This window comes from Ovis canadensis, chromosome 12 (assembly GCF_042477335.2).
Source record: "Ovis canadensis isolate MfBH-ARS-UI-01 breed Bighorn chromosome 12, ARS-UI_OviCan_v2, whole genome shotgun sequence".
Classification (NCBI taxonomy): Eukaryota; Metazoa; Chordata; class Mammalia; order Artiodactyla; family Bovidae; genus Ovis; species Ovis canadensis.
The window spans coordinates 44,517,274-44,544,138 of record NC_091256.1 but is presented as its reverse complement, the minus strand read 5'-3'; the positions used below and the strand labels follow the sequence as shown (position 1 = coordinate 44,544,138).

The window sequence follows — 26,865 nt, the reverse complement described above, 5'->3', positions numbered from 1 at the left end:
TGTAGATGATAATATAACCCCCAAATGTTATCTAATATTTTTATATAACCACCTTTTATAACAAAAATACAACTTGTTTCATATAGAACATATGCAGTATAAATATAAGATGAAAACAGGTTGAATTAAGTATAAGCAATTGAGTCTGTTAGGACCTCTTTAAACAGGAAAAGGCTTCTTAGAATTGATCAAAGTGTGTATGCAATTTCAAAGGTTGAAAATTATAATAGAGTACTTATGCTGCTTTTCTTTAAAAATACTAATTCATGTTAGTATATTTTATATAATAACCTGTTGAGAATTAAGAAACTATCCTTTGACAAAAACAACTGTCAATAAAAATTCTATGCTTGAAATTAATTTCAGGCATCTTATAAAATAAAGTGTCACAAAATTCTGACTTGTCTTTCAAATGTGGTATCTCTCTCTTCAATCTAGACGACATGATCAGCAGCTTTAGAGAGCTGTAAATACTAGGTACCTTTTTAGTTTCTATTTGAATTTCTTCACTGGGCTGGAAATCTAGCTTAACTGCCTTATACAATAACCAGTACTGTACAAGAAAGTAAAGCATTACTATTAGAAGCTGATCAGCATTTAAGTAGTAAACTAAATTACATTTTTATTTGTATTTCTTCAAAATTCAATAGGTTCAACTTATTTAAAAATATGAAATTCATCAATATCAAGCCAGTATCAAATTCATCAATGTCAAATCCCAAGTCTGGAACACCTACAATTACAAATAATCATGCTTAAAAAGGCAACAATAGATCCAGAATCCTAGAAGAGAATATTCTTCTGATTTACTGTTAAAATTTCTATACCCCGAAGACTAAATATCCTTGCTAGCTATCTAGGAGCTGTTATCCTAATGACTGCGAAATTAAGGCCTGAGAAATTATGGTGTGCTCTCTAAAAGAGTCCTTAGAGCATTAGGATTGGTGAAAGTAAGAAAACAATGACTATTTCATGAGTCTGTGCTTAGCCATCCTGAAAACTCAGTGAATTTTGCCAGAAGATGGTTACTGAGTACAATACAATGTTAGTGTTTTTTCAAACTGTTAAACCATACATATTTCATCTTTGGTAAAAATGGCTTAGAAATGCTACCTGAGATTCGTAATATCTCACACACACACACACATGCACGCACACATGCACGCACGCACGCACACACACACACACACACACACACATGCGCGTCTCTGAAATTCTAAGCCACTAAAGGGATAAAAAACTTAAAGACAATTTGTAAACACTGTGCTGCAGGTTTATAAAGCCAATCATAATTTTGGCTCCATGGAGTGAAGTGTAACACTTAAACACTAAGGAAGCAGAAAACTATATCAAGAAATCAGGCCAGATCATAATGGTTAGAATTTAAATGGTTTTGTGCAAAGGTCATTACAGATCTTTCAGAAACAATCAGGGTTTTAACTGATCTTCATATCACATAATGAATTCAAAAGAGTAGTCACACTAAACAGCAGCATGAAAATATACTGAATTTCAAAGCTAATTTCATTTAATAATTTAACTATGAAGCTAAAACTCCTTTTTGATAAAGTAGTTTAGGTAAAAAAGAGTCTTAGGCACATATTCTAAGGCCCCCACAATCTAATCTCTAGCACTGGCCCTCAATCCATGCAAATCAGGGGCTGGAAACTCGGAGTTGACCAATGCAGGGCCACACGGCACACCCTGAGGGGCACTTTCACATGGAGCCCAGTGAAGACACCACAAAACAGTGGTGTAAGTATTTTTAATTGAGTCTATAGCAAGTATTAGAATAACTTACAGGATAGTTTTAGACAGGTCTGGGTAGGCATTTCAGTTTATAACTCCTGGTACAGACCTAAAGATCAGTTATTGCTCAAACTATTCTAGTACTATCTGTGTAAAAGGCTCAGGCCTCTATCCCTTAGATTTTGCTTACCAAAAATTATATCTAGCTTTGAATATTACTTCCTCCACAAAGCCTTCCCTGACAGTTCAGGGTGAAGGTGATCCTTTCTCTGTTCTTACCTCTAACTGGGCACTAATCTATCCCATGCTGTCTTGTACCATAGTTACCTGTATATACACTGTCCTTCACCAACCAGATTATAAAACCTTAACAGTAGGGAGCATGTTTTATCTTTCTTATTGTCCTCCACAGAGCCTGCCACAGTGCTTTACACACAGCAAAACTCAACACTCAAACTGAAGGCAACAAATTAACATTAAGAAAATATTTATTTTTTATACTTTCTAAATTCTGTCGAATTTCTGAGACAACAACATCAACCAGCCAATTAACCATCAATGTGTTCAATGGTCACAATTTTAATTAAATGTCTAAGCTACAAATTTTTTTTCTAGAGGAAACTAGGGATGAGTTAATTCAGTGCAGACTGAGGAAGATATTCTGTGGTAAGGAATTATCAATAGAAGAGAATGGTATAAGGCAGGTACTCTATGAAGATCTACTGAATGAATACATGAGACTGGATGAGGGCTCAGTTACTGGGGAAAAAAGGCACGTATTTCAGCAGGTAGGATGAAGTAATATGGGATTCCCATTTATAGGTAAGGAGGCCGCAAGCTTTTCCTGTTGCTAGGTCACATGACCACATGAAGAGACTTACATGGTGGCTTTATGGATAATACTGGTGTACTAAACAAACCAATCCCCCCAAACCAATGAAATTGATATAATTTGATAATTAAATCCCAGGCCAAGTACTATTATCAGCCACATCAGGTTTTCTCCTCCTTAATTTTATGTTTTCCTAAGTGGTATATGTATATCCTGAGTGAGAGGCAAGATAATCAGGGAAATGGTAAAATATTAAAACTCTTTATATATATATACACATATATGTATATTTTTTAAAGATATGCATTTGATGTATTAACTTCCTATGGCTTTTTTACAATAAAGTCCAAACTCCTTAAGCAAGTTCTGCCCAAACTGGTCCTTCCTTCTCTCTCCAATGTCATTTCTCATTATCCTCTAGCCCGCTCACTTCACCAACTTTTTGACTACTGCCATGTAAAATTTAGGTATATAGGTCATCCTTCAAAATTTACTAGAAAGGAAAGTAACCTGCTTTTATAGAAGCAAGGATGTCTGAGTAACGACACAGTACCTGATCTTTCCAGCTGTTTTATCTATAGACTGTCTTATCTTCTTAGAGAACTGAAAGACGGATGAGAGCAACAGATTATCTCCCATGACCTGAAACATGGAAAGGGAAGAAAAGACATTAAAATACTACCACTATATCAGATAACCACCAAGAATGGTCACAATTCATTATGTTTAAGGGCATTTCATATTTATGCTGATTTTAATAAAACTCAATAAAGGGTGTAATTAAGAGTACTATGTAACTACATTGAGAACAAGAAATAAAAATTAAGAAAGGAACTCTTTTTTGTTAAATAACTTGTTACATTTCCATATTATTTTCATCATATAACTTTCAAAAGACAATCCATGTTATCTAATTTTTAATTACTATCATAATCCTGTCTCTCATGCTTCCAATTCAAATTATCATAATTGGGAGAATATAAGTAACTTAGAACGATAAATCTGTTATCTATTTTTTCAACAAATAAGATGAACAAAGAGATCAAGATTACAATCCTTGTTCTCCACAGTGGGACAGGTAAGTTTTTTAAATGTATTCAAAATAGTAAGGGGTTTTTTTTATGATTTTTTTTTAATGTGGACCATTTTTTTTAATAGTCTTTATTGAATTTGTTAAGACTACTGCTTCTGTTTTATGCTTTGGTTTTCTGGACATGAGGCATGTGGGATCCTAGCTCCCCAACCAGGGATCAAACGCACACCCCGCCCTGCACTGGAAGGTGAAGTCTTAACCACTAGACCACTAGGGAAGTCCCCAAGAATAAGTTTTTATGTTGGAGGTTGTTATCATTCCAGTTGAACTTTATGGGCAAAAGCAGGGGTTGGCAAACCTCTGTAAAGGGCAAGAGAGTGAAGGCTGGGGCCAATGTGGTCTCTGTTACAACTACTTACCTCTCTCACTATGGCAAGAGAGGCTATATTACAGCAAAAGGAGCTGCAGCTAATAAAACTCTATTTACAAAATCAGGTGGGAGGCTGAATTTAGCCTACATCCTAAGACTAGATACGGGTTCCAAAATCAGTTCCATGATTGTCAGTAACGGTGGTGAAAGTAAAGTCCAATGAGGTAAAGAACAAAACCCCGTAGGAATTTGGAATGTTAGGTCCATGAATCAAGGTAAATTGGACATGGTTAAGCAGGAGATGGCAAGAGTGAATATTTAAATCTTAGCAATCAGTGAACTAAAATGGATGAGAATGGGCATATTTAATTTAGATGATCATTAAATCTACTACTGTGGGCAAGAATCCCTTAGAAGAAATGGAGTAGCCTCAAAGTCAGCAAGAGTCTGAAATGGAGTATTTGGGTGCAATCTCAAAAATGACAGAATAATCTCAGTTTCCAAGGCAAACCATTCAGCATCACAGTAATACAAGTCTACGCCCCAACCACTAATGCTGAAGAAGCTGAAGTTGAATCATTCTATGAAGACCTATAAGATCTTCTAGAACTAACCTCCTTTTTATCATAGCTGACTGGTATGCAAAAGTAGGAAGTTAAAAGATATCTGGAATACAGGCAACTTTGGCCTTGGAGTACAAAATGAAGCAGGGCAAAAGTCAACAGAGTTTTGTCAAAAGAACACACTGGTCACAGCAAACACCCTCTTCTAACAATACAAGAGATGTCTCTACACAAGGACATCACTAAATGGTCAGTACTGAAAATGGACTAATTATATTCTTTGCAGCAAATGATGGAGAAGCTCTATACAGTCAGCAAAAACAAGACTTGGAGCTGACTGCGGCTCAGATCATAAGCTCCTTACTGCAAAATTCAGGCTTAAATTAAAGAAACTAGGGAAAACCATTAGGCCATTCAGGTATTACCTAAATCAAATTTCTTATGATTATACAGTGGAGGTGACAAATAGATTGAAGGGATTAGATTTGGTAAATAGAGTGCCTGAAGAATTATCTACCAGATGGAGGTTAGTAACACTGTACAGGAGGTGGTGACCAAAACCATCACAAAGAAAAAGAAATACAAGGCAAAGTGGTTGTCTGAGGAGGCTTTACAAATAGCAGAGGAAAGAAAAGAAGCAAAAGGTAAGAGAGAAAGGGAAAGATATACCCAACTGAATGCAGAGTTCCAGAGATTAGCAAGGAAAGATAAGAAGGCCTTCGTAAATGAACAATGTAAATAAATAGAGGAAAACAAAAGAATAGGAAATAGTGGAGACGGCTTCAAGAAAACTGGAGATTATCAAGGGAACATTTCATGCAAGGATGGGCATGATAAAGGACAGAAACAGAAAGAATCTAAGAGAAACAGAAGCGATAAAGAAGTGGCAAGGATACACAGAAGAACTATACAAAAAACGCTTATGACTGGAATAACCGGGATGCTGTGGTCACTCACCTAGAAGCCAAACATCCTGGAGTGTGAAGTCGAGTGGGCCTTAGGAAGCATTAATATGAACAAAGCTAGTGGAAAAAATGGAATTTCAGCTGAGCTATTTAAAATCCTAAAAGATGATGCCTTTAAAGTGCTGCACTCAATATGTCAGCAAATTTGTAAAATTCCTCAGTGGCCACAGGACTGGAAGAGGTCAGTTTTCATTCTAATCCCAAAGAAGGGCTATGACAAAGGATGTTCAAATTACTGTACAATTGCACTCATTTCACATGCAGGCAAGGTTATAATTGAAATCCTTCAAGCTAGGCTTCAGCAGTACATGAACCAAGAAGTTCTAGATGGACAAGCTCCATTTAGAAGAGGCAGAGGAAACAGAGATCAAATTGCCAACATCTGCTGGATCATAAAGAAAGCAAGGGGATTTCAGAAAAACATTTACTTTTGCTTCATTAACTATGCTAAAACCTTTGACTGTGTGGATCATAACAAACTGTGGAAAATTCTTAAAGACATGAAATACCAGACCACCTTACCTGTCTCCTGAGAAACCTGTATGCAGGTCAAGAAGCAACAGCTAGAACCAGACATGGAACAACAGACTGGTTCCAAATTGGGAAAAGGAGTACAACAAGGATGGATACTGTCACCCTGCTTATTTAACTTACATGCAGAGTACATCATGAGAAATGATGGGCTGGATGAATCATAAGCTAGAATCGAGAGCGCCAGGAGAAATATCAACAACCTCAGATACGGAGATGACACCACCCTGATGGCAGAAAGCGAAGTGGAACTAAGGAGCCTTTTGATGAAGGTAAAAGAGAAGAGTGAAAAAGCTGACTTAAAACTCAACATTCAAAAAACTAAGCTCATGGCATCGGGTCTCAACACTTCGTGGCAAATAGGTGGGGAAAAATGGAAACTGACATATTTTATTTTCTTGGACTCCAAAGTCAATGCAGCCATAAATTAAAAGACTCTGTTCCTTGGAAGGGAAGCTATGAAAAACTTAAGACGGTGTATTAAAAAGCAGAGACATCACTTTGTTGACAAAGGTGCATACAGTCAAAGTTATGGTTTTTCTAGTAGTCATGTCTGGATGTGAGATTTGGACCATAAAGAAGGCTGCACACCAATGAATTGAAGCTTTCAAACTGTGGTGCTCAAGAAGACCCTTGAGAATCTCTTGGACTGCAATGAGATCAACCCAGTCAATCCTAAAGGAAATCAACCCTGAATAACCACTGGAAGGACTGATGCTGAAGCTAAAGCTCCAATACTTTGGCCACCTGATGCAAACAGCTGACTCACTGGAAAAGACCCTGATGATGGGAAAGACTGAGGACAGGAGAAGAAGGGGGCAACAGAGGATGAGATGGTTGGATGGCTTTATCAACTCAATAGACATGAGTTGAGCAAACTCCAGGAGAGAGTGAAGGACAGGGAGGCCTGGCGTGCTGCAGTCCATGGGGTTGCAAAGAGTCTGACAAAACTGAGCAACTGAACAACAACAGAAAGAAACAGCTGACTAATATAATCTGCCTCTAGTCACGTGTTTTTTTTTCCATCCCATCTCCCTGTCTCCCTCCACCCAAGGTAAACAACATTCTGAATCCCATTCATCATTCCCTTGGTTTTCTTTTTATATAATTTGCTAGATCTATTTCTGTCCTAAGTATATAACATTATTAATTTGTGACAAAACACATTTTATCCGATCTTTTGAGAGTAACTTTCTTCATTTCATGTTCTATTGCTAAAATCCATCCACATTGTGGCATACAGTAGTTCATTTGTTTTGATCCCTTCATTGATTTTTCAATTTGTGCACATACCAGTTTATACATTCATTTTTCTTCAGATACAAACACTTAAAGACTGTTCCCAAGTTTTGTTACTGCCCACAGTGCTACTAGGAATATCTTCATTCATGACTTTTGCTGTCAATGAGAAAGGGTATACACGAGCAGCAAAACTGCTAGATAATGGGCTACATGTATGTTCAATTTTAGGAAATAATATCAAACTGTTTGCCAAAGTGACTCCACCAATTTAACCTTACTAGCAACAATAAGAAAGCCTATGTATTCACATCTTCTCCTATATTTAATGTTTTAAGACTTTTTAATTTGTTGCCAATTGAATGAATATAAAATAATCTCACTGTAGCCTTGAAAACTACTTCTCTGAATATTCATGAAGCTGAACATCTCTTCATAGGCCTTGGATATTTTCAGTGAAATGCTGCAAATGTTTTTTGCAGATTTTTCTTTTGGGCTGTTTGCCTTTTTAAACTGATTGTAGGAGCTCTGATATATTCTGTATTCTAATCTCGTTGCCTGTATGTTTCACATAGTCCTTTAATACACTCAAATTTATCAATCTTTTATTTATAAGTCAAAACTTTTTGTGTCTTTTAAATCATTCCCTGCTGCAGTGCTGAAAGATATTTACCTATATTATACTAAAAACTTTAAAGTTTTGCTTTTGTTCTTTAGGAACTAAATTTAAGTGAATTCGAGTTAATTATTTGTAATTGATGTGATGTCAGGATGAAATTCTATTCTACTCATAAGGACAAGCACTTTTTTCCCAGCCCTATATACTGAACAAAACCATATAAAATTGTCCTTGTTTTACAAATGTAGTCTTTACAGGACCTGCAGTGTGGCTCCAAAAATAATACAAAACTCACCAATCTTCTATCATTCCCCAAATCTTCCCTGTTTATCTTAAGAGACTTGTAAGTATTAAACAAGGGAGTTCTCAGGTGGTGTGAGTGGTAAAGACTCTCCAATGCAGGAGACACAAGTTCAATCCTTGGGTCGGGAAGATCCTCCGGAGGAGGAATGGAAAGTCACTCCAGTATTCTCGACAGGAAAACCCTATGGACAGAGGAGCCTGGCAGGCTACATACAGTTCATGGCATTGCAAAGAGACACGACTCAGCACACACATGTATGGAACAGTTCTCCTCCTCTTTTTCCGACCAATGGGGCATGCATCCTCTGCCATTTGTTGAAGTTTATAGTTTACTCACTTCATCCCTGCTCCAGGTTCTCCGCCTTGTAATTGTTAAGTGATCAGGAGGCTCTGCTGGTTGAGGTCTTGGGTCACTAGACCGACAGTTGTTTCCTTCTGGCGTTTTAGAATGAACTAATGGAGGGATCTTTCGGAAGTTGAGGCTTTCATCAAAAACACGATCAACTAACTAACAGGACAAAAGTAAATCCTCATGAGCATAGAGTAATTTGGAAAAACACAGATACTGGCATTATAGTTTTTATAGTTAGAAGTTATTCCATTCTCAGGTAGTAACAGAAGCATGGTATCTTCAATAAACCAATTACTCTCTCTTTTTATAAGCACTTCAAAGATGTCCATTTTATAAAATAGATGTTCATCTACATAGATTTTATTTTCAAAATCCAATATATATATAATAACTATGTTAAATTTGATTCTCCCATGGATAGTTTCCCCCAATGGAAAACACAGATGGTAAATAGAAAAAGCTGAGCCATGTAGATGGACAAGGCATTCATTTTACTCACATTGCCTTACCAGTGTAAAATAATGTTTCTTTTTCTTTTAGTTTCCTATCTTGTTTTTTCCTTTTTTTCTCCCCAAATCCAGGTGCCAAATTTCTTCACAGATACATAAATTACAAATTATAATTAAGTTTACAAAAGAAAAAAAATGTTTTTAATTCACAAAGTATTCTTATCTTAGATAAACTTTTAGCAGTAATGCTACAGAAATGACATATTCCAGTACGAGTGATATACTGCCATCTGCAGTGCAAATTATGCACATATAGTACAAAGTAACTCAGGTTTACTGAAGAAGGAATAAACTCTAGTATAGTAATAAGAAAGGAAGCCAAAAAGAAAAAATGGAATTCTACTTAATGAAATGTTTGAAAACTTTACTGAGTCTGAGTGAATGTACAATCACGTTAGGTATAATTTAGTTAGACAGCTGAGAAAATAATATCTTCATCATTCAAAATGTATCAGGAAGAATTGTGTATGTCTTGCCACCAAGAAGATCCTTTTGTTTTTCACCAATAAGGATGAATTTTTATACACATTTACAATTGATCAGTGTGGTAACAAAACTACACAGACTGATGAAACATTATATACCAAATTAGAGGACACATAAAGGGGAAAAATACAACGAAATTATGACCATTAAAGAATAAAATTATAACTGTGACAAAAAGCAACTGAAGAAAATTTTAGTAGAAGAGCTTACCAGAATTAAATGTGTTAAAAAGGCTACCCATTTTCGGCTACTATTGAGAACATTACTTTATAAAACTAAGGAAGTAAAATGAATCATCAATATTAGGGGTTGGCAAATTTTTGCTGTAACGGGCCAAATGATATATATTTTAGGCTGTGCAGTCTTACAATCTCTGTTCAACTACTCAATTCTGACATTATAGCATAAAATAGTCAGAGGATAATAAAACAAACCAGTGTGGCTTTGTCCTAATAAAACTGTAACTCATTCTTTCAAAATGTCTTTTTTTGGTATCTCTGCACCAAATCAAGAAACCCAACATGGCCAGAATACCATTATTTTTATATTATATTTTAAAGTTAACTTCTGAAAAAAAAATAAAATAAAGTTAACTTCTGGAGCCATCTATGTTCGTGGTGTCCCCTGGAGGGGGAGAGCAGGAGGCTCTGGTTTGGGGCAATAGTCTGTATATGCTAACTTACATCGCACAGTTCACAAGAATGTTTTAAAACAGTACATATATTTGAATGAGTGTGTATATGTATGTATATTTCAATTTTTGAAGAATCTTCGTGCACATATATATATATGTATATATTCATCAACAGAATTAAAGTAGTAAAAACTATAGACTTTTTCTTGCTACTAGAGATAATTTCTAATTAAGAACCTATGTAAGATTTACAGAAATTTTATATAATGATTTATTATTTATACAATTATTTACCAAATTTGGATGTGCTTTTTAGGTACCATTTATTTTTGTATTTTACAAAGTACTTATTTTAAATAATTTTACAGCTTCATGCTAATAGTAGACCAAATGTTAGCCTTTACTAGTTTTGTTACAAGAAAAGAAATTTGTTAAAGCAAAGTTGGAAAATGCAGAGCTTCATGCAAATAGGGAGGATGGATGTAACCAAAAAAAAAAAAACTAAGCAAAAAGCTAAAAGCAAAAGAAATAAAGAAAAGAAAGAACCTTATGCATCTCTCCATGAAGATCTCCTACCTCTTCTCTAGTGTCTATGGCAGAGCCGGGGGTGGTGGCGGCAGTGCTTACTGTGGTACTAGGGGCAGTGCCTGAGGAGGTCACTGAATCTATCTCTCCTGCTACATCGTTGATTTCCCGAGCAATGAGAGCGAGATCTTGGCTGATCCTGGCGATAATTTTAGAAAAGAAGTTTAATTCTTTCACACAACAGGTCTACAGACAATCATTTCGATAGAATCAGTTTTATAAGTTGTATATTTAAAGATTTGTCCTCAAAACTTCAGATTTTCTACACGTGCCATTAACTATTTTGATATTGGAAGAATTTAAATGTTAATTCCAATATGAATCAAACTAAACCACACATAATTTACAAGTTGTCACTTTCAAATAGATGTGTTAAAGGCCTGAAGTAGTGATATGTATCTTTTAAAAACACACTGTTAATGGTAATTACTAGCATTAATATATTACAGCAGTTCTTAAATTTGGGCACGGTAAACAATTCAAAGGCCTGTGAACTTGAATGAGAAAAGCAATTATAGCTTTATTTTCATTAACCCTCTAAATGAAACTAGCATTTCTTTGAATTACAAAGATAAGCAACAAACAACAGTGGTATTAGCAGTACTGGTGATTTCTGTCAGCAAAACAAATCACATTCTAGTTTCTGTGAGTATATCAAAACATTTAGTCATCACTACTTCAAAACTAGTCCATCCTAAAGGAGATCAGTCCTGGGTGTTCACTGGAGGGACTGATGCTAAAGCTGAAACTCCAACACTTTGGCCACCTCACGTGAAGAGCTGACTCACTGGAAAAGACCCTGATGCTGGGAGGGACTGGGGGCAGGAGAAGGAGACGACAGAGGATGAGATGGCTGGATGGCATCACTGACTCGATGGACGTGAGTCTGAGTGAACTCCGGGAGATGGTGATGGACAGGGAGGCCTGGTGTGCTGCAATTCATGGTGTCGCAAAGAGTGGGACATGACTGAGCGACTGGACTGACTTCAAAACGACTTCATTATACCCACAGCAATAACATTACACTTACTATGTTAACGAAGAATCATATACTACTATATCATTTTAAAAATATTTTAAAAACTGTATTTCAATATAATTGTTTCTAATGTTTATACATTTCTGACAGGAGCTCCCTAAGCTTCTCCAGATGGCCCAAGGGGTGTATGGTACCAAAGAAGTGAGGGGCTCTGACACAGAATAGCATTTTATGCTATCTACCATACTTTATAGTACATCACATGTCATTTCAGGGTCACAAGGTAGAAGTAGACTTATCTAACTGATTGATTATGAAGAGAGATGCATTTTAAGAGAAAATTACTGGCTTGCTCATGACCACACAACTTAAAAGTAGCTGAGACAGGGCCAGATTCCATGTTTTCAGTTCATGTCCCTAAAGTCATTTATTTGTATTTTCAGCCACATGGACTGAAGAACTAAGTAACTGTTATCAGTGATAACTGAACATTTGCTAAGTTATGCAGCCACTGCACAGGATCTCAATTTGGTTACTTCTACAGTAAACAAAAGCTTTGGCATGACAGAATATTTGTAAAGTACCTGAATAGGCTTTCCAACTCTAAAATCCAAAGAGCAAAGTAACAGCAACTTTTTAACTTATGCAAAATGTGAGCTTGAAAGGCTTTCACAGAATGGAGTAATTGCATAGAAACTTAACCACAGATTTAAAAAGAGAAGCTAACTTGAAGCTTATGGCCCAACAGAAGCAATCTACGGTCAATTTCTTTTTATTTACCAGTAAATACTTAATGATCTGATCACTGTGCTAGGTCCTAAGGGCTGCAATGGTGAAGCAGCAGAAACTATCACAACATTAACAGGCTATTTCAGTTCAGTCGCTCAGTCGTGTCCGACGCTTTGTGACCCAATGAACTGCAACACGTCCATCATCAACTCCCACAGTTTACGCAAACTCATGTCCATCAGGTTGGTGATACCATCCAACCATCTCATCCTCTGTCGCCCCTTCTCTTCCCACCTTCAATCTTTCCCAGCATCAGGGTCTTTTCCAAGGAGTCAGTTCTTTGTATCAGGTGGCCAAAGTACTGGAGTTTCAGTTTCAGCATCAGTCCTTCCAATGAATATTCAGAACTGATTTCCTTTAGGATTGACTGCTTGGAACTCCTTTCAGTCCAAGGGACTCTCAAGAGTCTTCTCCAACACCACAGTTCAAAAGTATCAATTCTTTGGTGCTCAGCTTTCTTTATAGTTCAACTCTCACATCCATACATGACTACTGGAAACACCATAGCTTTGACTAGACAGACCTTTGTTGGCAAAGTAATGTCTCTGCTTTTTAATATGCTGTCTAGGTTGGTAATAGGTTTCCTTCCAAGGAGCAAATCTTTTACATGGCTCCAGGTCACCATCTGCAGTGATTTTGGAGCCTAAGAAAATGAAGTCTTAAACTGCTTCCATTTTTCCCCCATGTATTTGCCATGAAGTGATGCCCCAATCATCATTTTCTGAATGTTGAGTTTTAAGCCAACTTTTTCACTCTGCTCTTTCACTTTCTTCAAGAGTTTAGCTCCTGTTTTCACTTTCTGCCATAAGGGTTGGGTCATCTGTATATCTGAGGTTATTGATATTTCTCCCAGCAGTCTTGATTCCAACTTGTGCTTCACCCAGCCTGGCATTTTGCATGATATACTCTGCATATAAGTTAAAGAAGCAGGGTGACAATATATAGCCTTGATGTACTCCTTTCCCGATTTGGAACCAGTCTATTGTTCCATGTCCAGTTCTAACTGTTGCTTCTTGACCTGTGTACAGATTTCTCAGTAGGCAGGTCAGTGGTTTGTATTCCCATCTCTTAAAGAATTTGCACAGTTTATTGTGATTCACACAGTCAAAGGCTTTGGCATAATCAACAAAGCAGAAGTAGAGGTTTTTCTGGAACTCTCTTGCTTTTTCTATGATTCAACAGATGTTGGAAATTTGATCTCTGGTTCCTCTGCCTTTCCTAAATCCAGTTTGAACATCTGGAAGTTCAAGATTTACATACTGTTGAAGCCTAGCTTGGAGAACTTTGAGCATTACTTTGCTAGCATGTGAGATGAGTGCAATTGGGCGGTAGTTTGAACATTCTTTGGCATTGCCTTTCTTTGGGACTGGAATGAAAACGGACCTTTTCCAGTCCTGTGGCCACTGCTGAGTTTTCCAAATTTGCTGGCATATTGAGTGCAGCACTTTCACAGCATCATCTTTTAGGATTTGAAATAGCTCAACTGGAATTCCATCGCCTCCACTAGCTTTGTTTGCAGTGATGTTTCCTAAGGTCCACTTGACTTTGCATTAAGGTCTCCTCTGACAACCATTTTGCTTTCTTGCATTTCTTTTCCATGGGGACGGTCTTGATCACTGCCTCCTACACAATGTCACAAACCTCCGTCCATAGTTCTTCAGCCATTCTGTTTATCAGATTTAATGCCTTGAATCTATTTCTCACTTTCACTGTATGATCATAAGGGATTTGATTTAGGTACATCTGAATGGTCTAGTGGTTTCCCCTACTTTCTTCAATTTAAGTCTGAACTTGACAATAAGGAGTTCATGATCTGAACCACAGTCAGCTCCTGGTCTTGTTATTGCTGCCTGTATAGAGCTTCTCCACCTTTGGCTGCAAAGAATATAATCAATCTGATTTCAGTGTTGACCATCTGGTGATGTCCATGTGCAGAGTCTTCTCTTGTGTTGTTGGAAGAAGGTGTTTGTTATAACCAGTGCATTGTCATGGCAAAACTCTGGTAGCTTTTGACCTGCTTTGTTTTGTACTCCAAGGCCAAATTTGCCTGTTACTCTAGGTATCTCTTGACTTCCTACTTTTGCAATGATTCATTACATTGCTTTATATATTATAAGGACCTCCCCAGTTGCTCAGGGGTAAAGAATCCACCTTCAATGCTGGAGACATGCATTCAGTTCCTGGATAGGGAAGATTAGGGCATGGCAACCTACTCCAGTATTCTTGCTTGGAAAATCCCATGGACAGAGAAGCCTGGCAGGCTATAGACCATAGTGTGTATGGACAGACTTCAGTTTTGTCTGCAAAGAGCCAGACATGAGTGAAAAAACTAAGCGTGCATATTAAAAGGAAACCCATATCACTTAATTCTGGCCACTAAATTAAATTGGCTCTTCCTCAAAATATAAAAAAAGTTGTAATAAAATGTACTAAAATTACAATTTGTTTTTTTGCCATTAAGATTACTATGCATTTGTAATTTTAATCACAAATATTGAGCCTTGAAAAATATAAACCATCATTGTATTTTAAAATATTAAAAAAATACAGGTATACTTATTTGAATTTCTCTAATTAAAAATACTATATGTAAAAGATTCAGTAATAAAGCCTCTTTCCTCTTGACCCCAAGTGTCAGATGACTACTTTGCTGCTGCTGCTGCTGCTGCTGCTGCTGCTAAGTCGCTTCAGTCATGTCTGACTCTGTGTGATCCCACAGATGGCAGCCCACCAGGCTCCCCCATCCCTGGGATTCTCCAGGCAAGAATACTGGAGTGGGTTGCCATTGGGGTCAATCAAATCAGGGAATAAGACTCATTAGGTAGGTGTTCTATGACACATTTATTTAATAATCATTTCAATATTAAAAATAGACTACTTATATATCAGAATTATTATTCTTAGGAAAAAAGAACATTTTAAAACAATGTTTGAAATGAAAATCTGAATGAAACTTTGGTTGAGATTCTTAGGTTTCCTATTAGTATAGGATAAGCCTTAATAAAATATTTTAGCATTACTTTGCCAACAAAGGTCCGTCTAGTCAAGGCTATGCTTTTTCCAATGGTCATGTATGGATATGAGAGTTGGACTATAAAGAAAGCTGAGTGCCGAAGAATTGATGCTTTTGAACTGTGGTGTTGGAGAAGACTCTTGAGAGTCCACTGGACTGCAAGGAGATCCAACCAGTCCATCCTAAAGGAGATCAGTCCCGGGTGTTCATTGGAAGGACTGATGTTGAAGCTGAAACTCCAATAGTTTGGCCACCTGATGCGAAGAGCTGACTCACTGGAAAAGACCCTGATGCTAGGAAAGATTGAGGGCAGGAGGAGAAGGGGACAAGAGATGATGAGATGGTTGGATGGCATCACTGACTCAAAGGACATGAGTTTGGGTAAACTCCCGGAGCTGATAATGGACAGGGAGGCCTGGCATGCTGCAGTTCATGGGGTCGCAAAGAGTCAGACACGACTGAGCGACTGAACTGAACTGAAGAATATAACACTGATTCTGAAACTCCAATTATATCTGGAGTCTCATAAATTTAATATTATCAAATATACAGAAAACTGAATGCTCACAATTAAGTTATAAATACAATCATGTTTGAGTATATACACACACCACTGTTTTCTCTGCACTCCATTTAAATATAACTAACATTTGATAGCTTACTATATGTCAAGTCCTAGGTTATGCACATGCCTTGGTGTGTCAACTCTTTCAAGGTGACACTATTGTTTTGTCCATTTTATACATAAAACTAGTGCACAGTTACTTACTTAACTTGTCTAGGGTCTTACAGACCACATGGCAGAATTGGGTTTGAATTGAGAAGGTCTGATCCCAGAGTCCATGATTTTGATCATTCAGCTATACTGAATCCTTATAATTTAGGTTATCCCTCAGAGTTCAATACTTCCTGGCAATGTCTATGATCACAGCTTCAGTTATTTTCTTTTTGTCTGACTTCCAAAACGATGATTCTAACTCTCATGAGCTTCCTATGCTGCAGAGCTATACTCCTTCACATGTCTGTTCCAAAAGTACCTACCGATACCTAAGTCAGCATGCCTAAACAGAGCTTATCTTTCTTTTTGTCTTTTGTTTCTGAAGACATCCATTTGTAAGTCACCTTTACCAGTCACTCATGCTAAAAACTATATTCTGCTCATGGGAATTCTTAACAATATTCATTTGAACAACCATGGAGTTATTCTGGCAATCGTCAGACTCTGTCAAATGGTACACGTCCATATCTCCATTTATACCGTCACTAACACTATCTAACTTAGGCCTTCAATGCCTTGCACATTAACTTCTAGAACAGATCACTAGTTAATCTCTAGGTTCTCTGCTCTCTCAAACAATTCTACAAATTGCCCTTAAGGGTAATCTTCTTTTAATATAGATCTTATCCTTTTCAAAAATCTAAAACATAAGTCTTATATATAAAATAATATGTACACTTCTTAGCTGGCATTCAACGTCTCCTATTTTTTAGCTGGCTTAGGATTATCTTCAATTTGGTCATCCATTAACTATATACTTTTATATCTTAGACTCAGACAAACTTAACCCACCCCTTTTTTTTTCCATGCTATTTCTTTTCTCTTTTCAACCTCCAGTAAATTCCTGTTGCAGACACCCTTTTAAAAATTATTTATTTATTTATTTGGCTGTGTCAGGCCTTAGGTACAGTAAGCAGGTTCTTCCAGTTGCAGTGTTGGGATCTAGTTCCCTGACCAAGGATCAAACCCAGGCCCCCTGCACTGGAAGTATGGAGTCCTAGTCACTGGACTACCAGGGAAGTTCAAACTTCACCCTTTCTACAACCCTTCTACCACTCTGCCTGATAGCAGCTCATGCAACACCTTTGCTTCTTTCCTCTGACTCTGAACTCTCTGAGGACACTCATGTCTAAGTCGTCTTTACACTTCACTCATGCTAAATACTACGTTCTACTCATACGAGTAGCTTAGGAGTTCTTTGTTGAGTGGATGGGAATTACATGTGGAGGGGGATTATACAATACATGAAAAAAACGTATGCAAACATAAACTTGATCCAAAACAAAACTGCAGAGGTGTAAAGGTGCTGGTTTAGTAATATAGCTCTAAAATCTAAGCAAAAAGAGTATGACAAAGCATAAAACATTTTGTAATCAACTAAAACCACTATTATGCTTTTCAAATTTCTTAAGTGAAAGTGGTAGCCAATTTACAGAAATAAAACATGTACTTCTCACATTCTATTTAGTTATTTGAAAATAAACTTCTGTACATTAAGAAAAGGTCAGTATTCTATAGGAACATTAAACATCAACATTAACTTTCTTTCCTCCTATACTTCCTATCCTTCCCTCTTACTTTTTTTAATATCTTAATAAACAAAAATAAAAATACTTTCTCTTCCTGTGAGATGTATGGGTGGAAAATATACCTTGAAAAATTAAATCCCAACAGCAAGTTTTATTAACATAATGCTACTAACAAACTGGAGGAAAAAGGCATAGAATCATTAGGTGTTAAATAGGCTAGCCTGAGAATACTACTATCGATAATAAAATATATACAGACAATATACACATTACAAGGGTAATAAAATACACATACTAACAAAATAAAACCAAGTGAAAACATAACAGACAGTTCTTAGTCACTTTCCCCTTTGTATCATAATTTTTTTCTGTTTAGGGACAGGGAAGTGGGTTTGGCCCAGAGAAGGTGTTCAGTGTTCTAGTTTAGGGTAGAGAGCTTAAGAGGCAAAGCCTCCTAAGAAAAAGCAGAACACTCTAGTTCCCTCGTGTACCCCTTGTGTTCATGTGGTGAGACTTCTCCATGGGGAAGAAAAAAAATGAGACAAGAGCAAGGCCTGTTGTTGCCAGCTGTGCCCACAAGAAAAAAATGTAGTATCAAGATTGTCTCATTGCAGGAGTTTTGTGGGCCCATAATAATACGTGGAGTGGCTTCCCAGGTGAGGCTAGTGGTAAAGAATCTGCCCGCCAATGCAGGACACATAAGAGATGCAGGTTTGATCCCTAGGTAGGGAAAGCCCCCTGGATGAGGGGATGGCAATGCACTCCAGTATTCTTGCCTGGAGAATCCCATGGACAGAGAAGCCTGGTGGGCTACAGTCCATGCGGTTGCACAGAGTCAGACATGACTGAAGCGACTTAGCACAATGCACAATAATGCATGGATCCCAAAGCACATACATGCCCATACTCTAATCAGAACTGGCTTACAATGCTTCAACAATTATTGTCATTTACATGGCCAAAAAGTAATGTTTAAGCAACACAATGAGATTAGAAGGGCATGTTCTGCAAGAACTAAAAGCAACCACAAGTGCATAGTCATTGAACAACAACAAAAAACTAAACAATAAACTAATGATCCAGGAAAAAAAGAAACAATTCACAGAAGTCCACAAAGTAAAAAAAGATAAACATCATAAAATCATCATAAAAAATTTTTAAGGAATTTATGAATTAACTTCTTTAATAAATGTTGTCAAGTATAAGAAAATTAGAACCTCTACCTAAAGGCAGAAATAATTTTAGCCTATACACAGTGAAAATGTTTAGGTAACATGTGGCATACTGCAGTAAAATTTAATAACTTACAAACTTACCAAAAAACCCTTAACTACTATAGCATATATTTGAATAGAGCCTCTATTTAATGGTCAACTGCAATGTTAGGGGTTAAAACTCACATCTGCAGCATGAATTATACTTTTAATTATGTAATCTTAAGTTTATTATAAACATATTTAATATTTAAAATAATATTCTCATTTAATTATTAAAGGATTGTACTAACTCAATCTAATGAACTCATAAAAGTACAAGTAATAATCTGCCTACTCTAATTCTCCCTAGAGAACATTAGCAACATCTCTAGCAAGTACATCTCTTTGGAAGGTAAAAAAATAAAAAATGTATCTGCACAATTCTCAATTATGTAGAGCTGATACTGACTACCTTTCAAAATTATATTAATTCATCAGCGTTTCTACCGGAAATAAGAAAGGGGAGTTTACCAAAATAAATTCTTTAATATGTAAGTAACACTTGCATAAAAAAAAAAAAAGGGTAATGAGTAATACTATCAACAAAACTAAAGTTCTTAGTTCTCTGTGGATTTCATTTCTTGGTACAAACAAAGTAAAAGCTAAATTTATTATCAAGTTGAAACAGTAACAAATAATTTCAACTCTTAGAGATAACAGATTAAAACCAACCTGGCTATTTCTTCTCGATGGGCAGTCCAATCTCGGATGTAGTCTTCCTGTTCTTTTATCCGGTGTTTGAATGAAGAACTAGTAGGCATTGCTGACCCAGAGCTCTGCAATCGAGTCGTTTTCAGGGCTGGAGAAGTACGTAGACGGGTATGTTTAGGGGAATTACGGTTTGATCCAAATTCATCTTCTGAGGTGGAAGCATAATCAGTAGGAAAGCGCCTCCATCTTGAATTTACTAAATTAGTTTAATTATTAAAAAAAGAATTATTATGTTATCTTTTAAAAGAGAGAAAATAAAAATCATGATTTCAAAAACACCATGAGACCACACACAGCACAATTTTCAAAAACTGACATACACATAGTTTACAAAACCATTAAGTCTACTACTCCTTAAAGATAGAAACATCATACTTTGGTGAATTAAAAACAATGAAGAATTAAGAACAATAGAAAGATCACATTTTCTGTAGCATGGTGAGTAAACAAACATTCAGATGAAAAACTGACTAATGACAAACAACTAAGCAAGCTCTATTCATAAATGTTTAACTCAGGTACTATTTAATTGCAAATATTTCTCATTTAAGTGACGTTATGGATTTTTTTTTAATGACAGCAACAACAACAAAAAAAAACAAAATAAGGGAAAAGATTTCCTCATGCCACATGGACTTTTTAACATGGAGATGGTAAAAACCCTCTTTTCCCAACAAACAAATATGCATAATTCCTACTGTGGAAATTATGCCTTTATGGCAGAAAAAAAAAACATTACCTCTGTCATTCAACATCCTGTTATGCTATGATTGGAAAAAATCTTTTTACACGGTAAAAACACAACAAAGCATCTTCAGTACAACTCTGCTGCTTTGACATTGAAAGCATACAGGTGAAAATAGACAATGGCAATAAAACCTACAAGGAGTGAAAACCTACAAAGGTATTCTCACAACCATTAACATTTATGGCACAGGAGATACTGACAATAGTCACATTAAAGAAAGTGGTAATCACTTTCTTATTTAAGGTTAGTAAAAGATTTTTAAAATGGTTTTGCAGACACATTTGAAAATTAGAAGACAAATTAATGTAGACAGATCACTACTACTGTTAATAATTAAACATGCAAATAAAGTGTGAAGCATAAAGAGGTAAAAAATAGGGGAAAAATGGCTAATCTATGGAAAACTTCACAAGGGCAGGAATTATGCCTGCTTAATCCATTAACAGGTTCCTAGCACTTAGCAGTATGTGGCTAACAAATGTTTAATAAATATGTTTAAATAAATGAATTAATTCCTAGATACTGACCATTTCCTTCCTCAAAATAGGAAAACCTAATAAAAAGGTATGAGACATTTTTGGTGGCTAAACCTTAGCTTCTGTTATAAGTTCCAACTGCTGTTACTATCAAGAGCTTTCTTTATCTTTCTCTTTTATAAAACAGAAGCTGACTCTAGGCTGGGTATTGGTGAAGTCTAGAATTCCCTTATCCTCCTCCACTTGAATTTTATGCCTTTCTTGTTTTTCTTTTCTTTCATAAACTTCATTTCTACGTAAGGCTCTGTAAGGCTGAGCTGGCATTCAAATAAGATTGATAATCATTGTTCCCAGAACTGCTTTAAGAACAGAAAAATCTATAATCAGGACTATATCATAAATCAGTGCCTACCCATTTGTCTGGATTTAAACTCTTATTTGAGAGAATGAAAAAACAGGCCAAAACTTCATGGCTTTCTGTAAAAGTATACACAAACACATATATGGAACTCCAGGTAATTAATCAGTTTTTTTTGAAGGGGTTATTAAAAATAATTTCTGATTTTAACATTAGAAGATAATTTATTAACACAAATAATACTTTTACCATGGTGGAAATTTACTAATTTCTAGACATTTGAACTGACCTTGAGACTTGAAAACAGCTTTAGGAAAAGTTAAGGAACAAGAGTAAATAAGTTTTTGTTTTTTTTTTAAAGAAACACAGCAAGGCAATTAGATATACAGCAAACAAATCAGTACCTTTTAATAAAGGTATTTCATTAAATGCTAAATGTTTTTATTTTGCTACCCTAGAATATGATTCATAAAAGGAAATCCATAAATAAAAAAGATCTTTTGTTAGATTAAATTTCCTGATTTTTGACTTGAAAACTATGTAACCATACCTATAACTGAAAATTGGAGAGGAGACAAAACCAGTAACAAAGAGTTTTAACAAACTGCAGAAGGTATGAAAACAGGTATTATAGAACTCAGGTTGTTAATATGGAGGTAATTTAGAGAGAATGGCATCAATAACTGAGAGATTCCTTGAATGGCAGAGCACATGAAAGCAGAATGAGAAAGTGAGAAACAAGGGCTAAATGTCAGGTGACGTAAGTTACCAGGTGACAATATATTAGCTGAGCCCCGTTAGAATTTAAATTGTGCAATCTAAGTCTCCAGGTCAGAAAATCATTACCTTTTGGAGAAAAGGATAAAAGAAAAACTTCTTTTTCAAATGAAATTCATAAACTTTCCACCTGTTTTTTATAAGTCTATCTAGAATCCAACAAAAACACTGAAGTTTCTAAGAGTAACTTTTAAAAGAGGAGAAGCAATATTGGAGCCAGGTGGGAGGTACACTATCACGGGTGTAAGATGAGCTCAAGGATCGGGGAGACAGCCAATATTTTGGAATAACTATAACTAAAAAGTAACCTTTAAAATTGCATAAAAAATGAAAAATATAAGGAAGGAGAGAAGGAAAATATAAAATAGATAGGACATGGCAGAAAATAAAAATATGATTACTAAGTCTTCAAATAACTAAAGGTTATCTCTACCAGTGGGAAGTATATCATACATGGTGTGCTATGAAGCAAAGCTTAATTTAATCTCTGAATGAAAAATGAGACAGGAAATGATGACTATTGGTGAAAAAGGGACTGTGAATGGGAGTTAAAGCCAGGACCTCTAACCTATTATTTGTCGAAGAAGTTCTCTCAATACCTTTGCGTTTTTAATCTTTGCTTCCAAACTATAGCAGCAATATATTTTATCTGAAGAAAAAAATCCCTGTAATCTAACTAGCTTTTGTAGAGGAAACCTCAAGTAAAAATGTTTTTAACTTTCCCCAGTGCCTACTTATTTCATAGAATTTTAGAATAAAATGACTTTGGACATGAGCTAGTTTAAATTCTTCAATCTATACATAAAAATTGGGCCCAGAAAGGTCCTGTGACTTGCTTAAATCAAAGTTTAAGACAGATCTACAGACTCTCAGAGTGCAAAGCTCATTCCAATTGTTTTAAAATTAAATAAATATTTTACTTAAAAAAATTTCAAGTTAGACTAATTTAAAAAAAAAAAGACATCCTAGAATTCTCATAGAATGATTGTTTTATGATTTTTACAGGGCTGAAAAATTTTTTTACTTTCTTCTTGAATTTTACCCTGCTTAGATAAAATTATTTAGAGAATCAAATGTAACTTTATATTATTAGGCTCATTTGATATACTGGTACTAATAAGGCATTTCAGATAAATGTTTAAATTGAAAATCTGTGTTGAAGGTATCTAAACTGCCAATCTTTAAGAAGCTTCTTGGGTTGATGAGGTGCTGGACAGCACATATAATAAAACGAGAAAAAGTTCTAAGATGGGCTTAATTATTTTGTAGCTAACTTGAAAATTATTCTAGTTATGTTAGTTAAACAGGCTCATTTTAGCTATAAAATTATACAACACTCCCTCTTGTGGAAGTAATAAACTACTACATTCATCAAGAAAATATAATATTCATGATGTCTAAATAATTTAAAAGGGGAAAAAGAGTTATTAGGATCACTTATCTGGGAGTGCTTTGATTTCTTTTACTGTTAACCAAAACTTTGCTGACATCAAAACACATCATTATCTACAGATGTAACAAATTTCAGAAGACAAAACACTACATTTTTATACCTAGATAAAAATATTTTTGTGGGAAATTAAGCCACAAACACGTTTAATATGTATGAGCATGTAACAATAAGATCGTGGTGTTCTGTACTGGTCTTTGACTTGAGAAGAAATTAACTCAACCCATGCATGTCCAAGAGTTAACATCATCATCTATAAATTTTGAGGATTAGAATAAAAATGGGAAAGCAAAGAGTCTAAAAAATTTTTAAGGACATTAACATGATTTTTGAAAATTTTAGAATGTATACTTAAAACATAATGAAAACCAACTGCCTTACTTTGACAGTTCAGGGTGAAAGTGAAAATCAGTCACACAGTTGTGTTCAACTATTTGCAACCCCATGGACTGTAGCCTGCCCAGCTCCTCTGTCCATGAAATTCTCCAGTCAAGAATACTGCAGTGGGTTGTCATTTGCTTCTCCAGTGGATCTTCCTGACCAAGGGATCAATACAGGTCTCCTGTACTGCAGGCAGATTCTTTACCTACTGAGCCATTGGGGAAGCCTTACTTTGGTAATTCAAGGTACTTAGTTTTAAATATATCTTATTAAAATAAATCTGGATATTTTAATATAACTTCATATTGAAGGATCATTGAAAAAAATTTTGAAGGGTTGGGTGGAGGGGTGGACTAAACTCCTAAAAGCATATTACATCAGAATTAAAGAAGCATAGAAGAAATCTTAATATTAATTTTGCCAAATACGAGATTTCCATTCTATTTTTATCATATTCATTTCTTGGAAAAGCTTTTCCTAACACAGACTAAAATATATAATTTGAAGCTCTACAGAATTATTTTTATGTATTATAGTTTGGATAGTTTCACAGGTTCCAGGGTCAGGCATTTTTAAGATTTTTAAAAGTTTAAAGTATGCTTAGCAACACTGACAAGGATGGTTTCACATTCTTTTAAATATTTCAAAAGCTAGGAATTTTTATTTCCTTTCTCCATTTAAGATTTATAATTGTATTATGTAGAAATGTTGTATGTAATTACTATTTACCACATGTAACTATTTTAGTATGTTACCACTGACTGAAAGATCCATGTCATTGTCCTAGAATATAAAACTGGAAATAGGCATCTTAAAGGAATCTGAATATATAATCCAGGACCACAATGTGGCTTTAGGCTCAAAAAGGTGGGCGAGAGAACATGAACTTGGTAAAACGTCATAATTAAAAGATTATAGTGAATAATACCAAAATATTTATATTGTATATTGGTTGTATATATACTCCTGATAATAATCCAATAGTTTAGCTGTCCTCTGGAAGTCTGCATGTAAGTGGAGTCTGTTTCTCAGAGTCAGACTGATTGTGGTAGAAAAAGCAATAGGCTGGGAATTAAATGCCTTGGATTCACAACCTGTTCTTGATATATCTATGTGACCAGGCAGGTTATTCCATCTCTTGGCTTTAGTTCTCTAAACTGAATAACCCTTCAAACTATTAAATTCAATGATGTTAATTATTTAATATACTGCTAGTAAGTTTGAAGAAGGCCAAAGTCACATACCTCAATTTGCCCTAGGAAATTTCATTAAGTAATTCAAGGTACTTTTTGGACACAGAAAGATGCATGTTTATCAAGTTCTGTATTCAAAGAAGAAGAAAACAAAATATAGGCTAAAATATAGAATTTGAAGACATATTTAAAGACATACATACACATATATATAAGGACATATATATTATATATATATATAGCATCTTATAGCTGTTTCTTAGACTTACTAGAAATAATCATTTGGTTTGCATCTCAAATAAGTCCCTCTGTTAAACATTGAGAATAAAATCAGATTACTCATGTGTTAAGAGCTAGACAACTAGTATAGAAGGAAAAGTTATCAAGAGTTTCATGCTACATGGTAATGTGCAACTTATGTTAAGACAGGAGAGCACGTAGACATTTTCATGTACTTAAATAGACTTGCGGTGAGGAAACAAGCACTGTGGCAGAAGACACCGAATCAGAGTACACACGGCAGAATACAGCACAAAGGAAATGTGAACTGAATAAGCAGAGCCACGTGGAACAGCAGGTAACAGTGGGTTAGCATAAATCAAGTGAGAGTAGTTTTAAATACTTGGCAACAGACCCATTATCCACCAACCAAAGTCTGAAGTGTAGAAACAAGGAGAACAGGAGTAATAAAATCTAGACTTTATGTTATCTATCCTCAGCTACACCCATGATGATTACCATCACCTCACCCACAGACCAGGAGATGGGAATGTGAATGGAGTGGAGGAAAGCAGCCGTGAAGAGAGTAGGAACAGAAAATGAAAAAAATAACACATCCAAAGTACCACTGGTTTGGGGTTTTGTAGGCTGAATTGTGACCGAAGTAAAAAGTTTAAAAGAAAAGACTGCATACCAGCTTTCCCTTTACTCTCCACTCAAGACTTAGGGCTCACTTAGGTAACCGACAAAAATGAATCTTTAAGTCCTTTGACAGCTGGTTTCCCCTCAACTGTCCTTTTTCAGCCACACCCACATGAGGCTGATTATGAAGCAACAAGACCACGTTTACAGGATACACACAAATATCTGTCTTGCTACTCTTTGGTCACACACGTATTCTCACAGGCTACAACTCTGAAAATGAAGTATATACACAGACGAATATGACTGAGGCAGTTAATTCTGGTGGGAAGAAAGTAGCTCTTGTAATGATCACAATCAGTGACAGCTAATTACTACAGTTAAATGACAGGATGGCACATTATGAGGTAATGCCCATAACCAGTTAAATTTCTATAGCCCAATTTTGCCCATGTGCTTAGTGACTGTCTCACAAATCCATCTTCTTCCACTGAAATAAATTCAAGTATTAGTTTCCGCCCACCCCAATCATAAATCGATTTAACTTAATAAAAATTAGACGTTTCAAAATAAACAGGAAAAGAGTAAAACTCATTTTTCATTTAGTTCTGAAAGGAGCAACAAAAAGTATACTACTGTTCTTCAGATTCATAAGAACTTAGAATTATGTTAGGATATTTAAAAGTTGAACATGTTTTCAGAAGCACAATATTCATTTTTATTATATAGACCAGATAATTCCTAATCTAATTCTGACACACAAAACAAAATATCTCACCAAGTAGACAATTAAAAT

The 26,865-nt window shown here is 35.6% G+C and overlaps 1 protein-coding gene across 22 annotated transcripts in view; it reads right to left on the bottom strand.

Annotated features, from left to right (window-relative positions):
* CEP170 (centrosomal protein 170) overlaps positions 1-26,865 on the bottom strand; it is a 137,125-nt gene that overhangs the window by 5,390 nt on the left and 104,870 nt on the right. For 8 of the 22 annotated variants that reach the window (XM_069545523.1, XM_069545529.1, XM_069545520.1 and 5 more), the window contains 4 exons: positions 19,787-20,021; positions 10,732-10,909; positions 8,542-8,712; positions 3,135-3,223 (listed from right to left, as the gene is read on the bottom strand). In XM_069545523.1, coding sequence (XP_069401624.1) covers positions 3,135-3,223; positions 8,542-8,712; positions 10,732-10,909; positions 19,787-20,021 — 673 coding nt within the window. The remainder of the gene's footprint in view (positions 1-3,134; positions 3,224-8,541; positions 8,713-10,731; positions 10,910-19,786; positions 20,022-26,865) is intronic. The other 14 variants (XM_069545525.1, XM_069545531.1, XM_069545538.1 and 11 more) reach the window with 4 other exon arrangements.